The following is a 5,849-nucleotide window of genomic DNA, read 5'->3' as shown; positions in this document are numbered from 1 at the left end:
CTATTGACAAGGGTATTTGACAAGCGGTTGTGAATGGACCAATTGTTCCTATTATTACTGTAAATTGTATGCAGGTAGAAAACCCCTTTTTGCAATTGACTGTTGAAGAAAACAAACAAGCTCAATTTGATGTAAAAGCTTGTAATATAATATCTTATACTTTGGTATTAGATGAATTTTACAAGATTTCAGAGTGCAAAATGACTCAGGAGATGTGGGAAGTTCTTCAAGTAACTCATGAAGGAATTGACAATGTGAAGTGTGCTAGGAAGAAGACCCCAATACAGGAGTATGAGATGATCAGGATGCAACAGGGTGAAACCATTGTTGATGTGCAAAAACACTTCACACACATCGTAAACCATCTCTTTGGTTTAGGTAAGAAAATTGACACTGACGAATTAAATGTTAAAATTTTGAAATTTTTGAACAGGGCGTGACAACCAAAGTTTACTATGATAACTGAGTCTCGGGACTTGACGTCCATGTCTATGGTTGTGCTTTTTGGAAAGTTGAGAAAGCATGAGCTCAAATTGAATAGACTAAGTACTGAGGAAGACCAAGGAAAGAAGAAAACATTGGCTTTCAAAACTAACATTTCAAAAGACAAAAGTTCAAAGAAGGATGAGGAATTTGTAGATGAACAAATGAAGAAAATATGAGTCACATGATTAGTTAATTCAACAAGTTCATGAAATTTAGAGGTAAAAAATTTTAAAATGATTGAAAGAAGAAACAAGGATCTTTTTCAAATTACAGGTGATGGTTGTGGAGAAAAAGGACACGTTAATGAGAATTGTTCAAACATAAAAAATAGTGAAGAAAATAAGTTTTTGAAGAAGAAGAGAGCTTACATTGCTTAGAAGGATAATGCATCAAGCACCTCTAGTTCAAGTGATTCTGATGAAGAAGTCAACTTGTACTTGATGATTAATACTGATGACACTACAAGCCAAGTAAGTTGCGATAGTTCTGAAACTTGTGAAATGGATTTGCAAAAAAGCTTTTCTTGAATTGCTTAATGAATCTGAAAAATTGAATGCTGCTCATAAAAACTTGAAAAATAAGTTTAAGGATTTGAAAATTAAATATGAGAAGACATTAGATGAAGAAGTTATTTTAAGGAATAAAATCTGCAACTTAAAATGAAAGAAATTACAAATGTTGAACATCCTGTTGAATGTCTTTCATGTAAGAGTCACATGCTTGATATTGATATTCTTGAAAATCTACTTGAAGTGGCAACCAGAAACAATAATGTTGAAATGCCTATACCTCTTAAAAAGGTTTATAAAAATAAATGTGTTCTTAAAAGTAAGAACCAAATTAAAAGAACACATAGGGTATGGATTGAAAAAGGAACATCTTATTATAGAAACTCAAATGTTGTCACATGTTTTTGTTTTGCAACATCTTTTTGTTTTGCAGGTTAAATTTTGAAAAGAAAAAGAAGGTTCTATGGTATCCTAGTAAATAATTTATGAATGTTAGATATGTCTTAGGATGAAAATTTGGCCTAAATTTGCGTTTTTTTAGAAATTAAAGCACAGTAATTGATTACTAAGGGTAATAAACAATTATCAAGGCCTCAAAATTTTAATTTTGACAATTTGGCTTGCGAATAATCGATTATCAAAAGTAATAATCCATTATCTTAAATTATAGCGTTAAAAAAAATTATTTTAAGAATCAGTTTTTGATTTTAAAGAAAATATTACATTGAGGGGAGTAATAATTTAAATGGACCTAAATTTTATTGAATTAACTAATTTAGGGGAGCATGAAGATTAGATTATTTTTTTATTAGGATAAAAAAGGGGGAGAAATTTTGTATTGACATCTTATGTGATAATCTTGTGATAACTTATACCTATTTCAGAGGGAGATATATGATTTTGTTGATATCTTGTTATTTATCTCTATTATGGATTAATTACTCTTTTCCTCCTAGTTGTCAATTAAGAACATGACTTTCAAGAACATAACATATCACATGCCTTCAACAAATTTTTGATTATTATAAAAAAGTGGAAGATTGTTATTAATGAGAAATATTAGTGCTTTGAAGAGATTTTGATGATGATGCACTCGAAACCTTGGAGAAGGAAGTGATATGTCCAAGTTGTTCATCCTTTTGTGCGTCAATCTTTTATCTATTAAGAGGAGCGATTTCTAATTTTAATCCTTATTTCTATATTATAATCTGTTACTGATTTCTAGTGAAAAGATTAATCACTCTTTATAGTGATTATAGAATCTATTAATTTGAATCAAGATAAAAAATTTTGTGTGATTTTCTCTGTCTCTATATCTTAGTTTATAAACTGTTTAACTAAATTACTGAAAAAAAATCATATTTAAAAAAAAACCATTTTATCCCTACCCTATTAGATATTGTTTATTTTAGAATTGTAAAAACAATCCGACCTGGTCCAGTCCACCACGAGTTGGTCACTTAGTGAGTCAACTCAACCTAGCTCATTTATTAGCCAGAAAAATTCAAACTCGATCAGATTCATCACGGGATGGTGGGTAAACGAATTGACTTACTGACTCACTTAATTACAATTTTTTAAAATAATTTTTTTTTACAAACTTTCTATAATTCAAATCTAAACAAATTTCACTCCCAACACATGGGTGTTTAATTAATTTTAAAAATAAAAAATTTAAATAATTTTTTCAAACAAAAAAATATTAAATATTTTTTTATAAAATTAAAATTAAATTTAAAAAAAATAAAATTTAGTAAGTGGATTGGTAGACCAACCCAGTCTACTACGAGTTCAACCTACATGAACCGAGTTTAAATGAGTCGGATTAAAATCTGACCTACATAAAAAAAATATAATTTTTTTAAACTCAATCCGACTCAAACCCGTAGTGAGTCGGATTGACCCATAAGTTATAACTCATTTTGAAAGCTCTAGTCTTTTTATAAGTTCTCTAAACGATCTACTAATACCAATCTCAACAAAATCAACTAAAAATATCAGTCATTTTATTTTATCTTAAATTTAACACAAAAATCAGCATATTATACATTTAATATAAATTATATATTTTTAACTATCAAAATAATTTTGTTAATACCAATTCCAACTTAACTAAATCCGGTTTTGAAAATAACAGAGAAAGAAAAACTAAAAACCAGGTAGGCTTCCAAATGTAGAGAGAAATAAATTACCTGAGGACCACACTGAAATTTTAAAAGCATATCATATGTGATAATTACAGGGTTCCAAAACGATTAGAAAAGTCGACAAATTAAAGTTCTGCTTCCGAGAGACTAGGCTCTCTTTGTAATTATCTGCATTAGCTTCCAAGAGACTAAACTCTCTTTGTCACTATCACCATTATCACCAACACTGCCAAACCTATGAAGGTTCCTCCCATGAAACTTGATTTGATGTTCCCATCAGCATCAGCAGCCATTTTCTGAGTATCAGGTGACGGGAATATGTTCTGAAGGAAACTAGACACACTACTTACCAATTCAGTAACAGTAAGCTTTAAGTTCTGCAGAAAACCCATGAAATCCGAAAACATGCTTCCCGAGTCAGACTCGGCCGTGGCTTCCATGTTTTCAAGTGTTTCATCTCCTTCAGAAGAAAAAGTTGATAACTTTTCCACTTTCTCAGTAGTTTCCACTGCTCCAGAATCAGACACTGCAACAAAGTTTTCATTAACGTCCAGCTCATAAGAATAGATCCTACCACTTTCAGTATTCACATGATCATATAAATTTAAACTTGTCTATTGTTTCACTTCTTAATCCCGTGTATAGTTAAGTTTTAAATTGAAATATGGCTTCAGTTATTAAACTTGAAAGGGAGAAATATAGACACAATTTTCACATTATATGGTTATGTAAAAGTTAAAAATGATAGGATTCATTACCAAAAGTTCTGATTTTATAAGAAAAAAATTCAGTTTCAAGTTTTATTTGGTTTATTACGTTTTATCCTACAAAATAACTAAATCAAATTGGAATTAGGATTACCTGTCTGCTGTGATTGGAAGAACCTGTAGACAGCAGGATTTTCCATGACTGCATTCCATACATTTGGATCAGAAGCAAGTGAAGCCACAACAGCCTGGTTGAAACCAAAGTCAGTGAATTCTATGTATTAATTCAATAAATGAGCCAGTGCATTCATTAAATAAGCAATTTTAGATATTGTTCCCTAAACGAGATTGCTCAAGAGACTGTAAATTTGACTTAAAACAACATCAGATCACCTGCGCTTCATGACTTGTGCTAAGCAAATTAAAAGCCTGAATAGCATGCTTTGGAACTGAAGGATTTGAGATAGCATCAATGACACAAGATCTGTTCACTGGCTCATAAAGAGTAGGAGACAGAGTAGAGACTTCATCGCCAGGAGATGAAAATTTCGAAGAATCGGGAGAAAGATATATTCTGAAAAGAAATAAACATGATCAGAGGATAACGATAAGTATCACCAGATTCTATTGCATTCTTGACCCAAGAGATGGAGTTCACATGATATAACTTTATCAAGCAATAAACTTCTTCAAGATCATAACAAAATGCGGGATTGAACTGATGATAGACAATGAACAAGAACATGTTTGGATGACTATTGCACTCATTCCAAAACAATAGATACTAGAGGCAGTTTTCTTCAAAAGTGTGTTCAACGTTCAAACATGCACCAAGTCCTACACTTCCAAAAGCCAATAACTTTAATATTACCCAAATTTACTGAGAAATAACCACATTTAGAATAAGGATAAAATAAGTTGAAAGAAGGGGTTATAACAAGACGGAACTTCAACCTTTAGTCACCATACTAAAAAAATTATCCTTTTAATCCTTGTACATATTATTTTCATCTCTTGAGTCCGAATAACTTTAGATGGTATAGATAAATGAAATTAAAAATGATTAAGTTTTAAGTAAAGGGGCAAAATGTAAAGTTTTACAAACAAAGAAATACTGAATGAGTAATTTAACCTAAAAAACCATAGGAATGATAGGCAAATATAACAAAGCCAATATAGTGTAACCCTAACCGAGAAAATCAGCGAGACAAGATGCATGCATTTCCTTAGATTTATGCTATCATCATGCTCAAACTTACGTTACAAAGGTGACACAGAGCAACACAGATATCATTTTCATCAAGATGATGTAAGTTTCTGTATTAAAAAAGAAAAAACAGAGATCTTCATACAGAATTTAAATTCAATCCTCTTACAGTGCCGTTTACACTATCAACATGAAGAAGATTAAAGAATCCACATTCCCTCAAAGTTTGGCACTGAATCTTGATGAAATTCAGTTTAAAACCCTTAGTTTATTACCAGCAAAAATGTAAAACTCACACTAAGAGCATAGAAAAAAACCCAGCACAATAAAACCAAAACACCACAAAATCAAGACAATAAAATAAATTTCAAGCATAACTATCGTAAAAAATTATAGAGAAAATCAATATACTGATCAATAGCGTCCTTCAATTCGGTGGTGGCTTCCTTAGCTTCCTCGAAAGTGGGAGCAGAACCGAACACCATCCTCGGCGCAACGAAATCGCTATCGTCGGCGAAGTCCCAGTCGTCCCAAGGCGACACTGCATGCAGCGGCGCAACCTCGGCAGTCTTCGCGCCCTGTGCAGACACTCCGGCGACCGACGAGGATCGCGACGCGCTGCGGACCGATTGCTCTGTCGGGAGCGCTGCCGTCGAGCCCCGGAGACCCGACTTTGAGACGCCGATGCCCGCGATCTTCGCGGCCGTCCTCATAGCTCCTCCGCCGCCCATTTGTTCGATGAGAAAACTCCTTCACACGCGCAGGGGAAGAAACCACTATAAGTGAAATGGCT

The 5,849-nt window shown here is 32.7% G+C and overlaps 1 protein-coding gene across 1 annotated transcript; it reads right to left on the bottom strand.

Moving 5' to 3' along the window:
- Positions 1-3,169: 3,169 nt before the first annotated feature.
- Positions 3,170-5,849, bottom strand: LOC108338893 (uncharacterized). Its single transcript, XM_017575958.2, has 4 exons — positions 5,468-5,849; positions 4,243-4,423; positions 4,004-4,097; positions 3,170-3,668 (listed from the first exon to the last, which is right to left on the bottom strand). Exons 1-4 carry the CDS (start codon positions 5,785-5,787, stop codon positions 3,331-3,333), a joined length of 933 nt encoding a protein of 310 aa, XP_017431447.1. The 5' UTR covers positions 5,788-5,849; the 3' UTR covers positions 3,170-3,330.

The sequence above is a fragment of the Vigna angularis genome, chromosome 5, assembly GCF_016808095.1.
Source record: "Vigna angularis cultivar LongXiaoDou No.4 chromosome 5, ASM1680809v1, whole genome shotgun sequence".
NCBI classification, from domain to species: Eukaryota; Viridiplantae; Streptophyta; class Magnoliopsida; order Fabales; family Fabaceae; genus Vigna; species Vigna angularis.
This window is presented reverse-complemented; position numbering and strand designations above follow the sequence as displayed.

Excerpts from the sequence above, each read along its gene's own strand:
- LOC108338893 (XM_017575958.2), bottom strand. The coding sequence starts at position 5,787 with ATGGGCGGCGGAGGAGCTATGAGGACGGCCGCGAAGATCGCGGGCATC. Across the intron at positions 4,098-4,242 it reads GCACAAGTCATGAAGCGCAG|GCTGTTGTGGCTTCACTTGC; the intron begins GTGATCTGATGT and ends GGTTTCAACCAG. Across the intron at positions 3,669-4,003 it reads CTTCCAATCACAGCAGACAG|TGTCTGATTCTGGAGCAGTG; the intron begins GTAATCCTAATT and ends ACTTTGTTGCAG.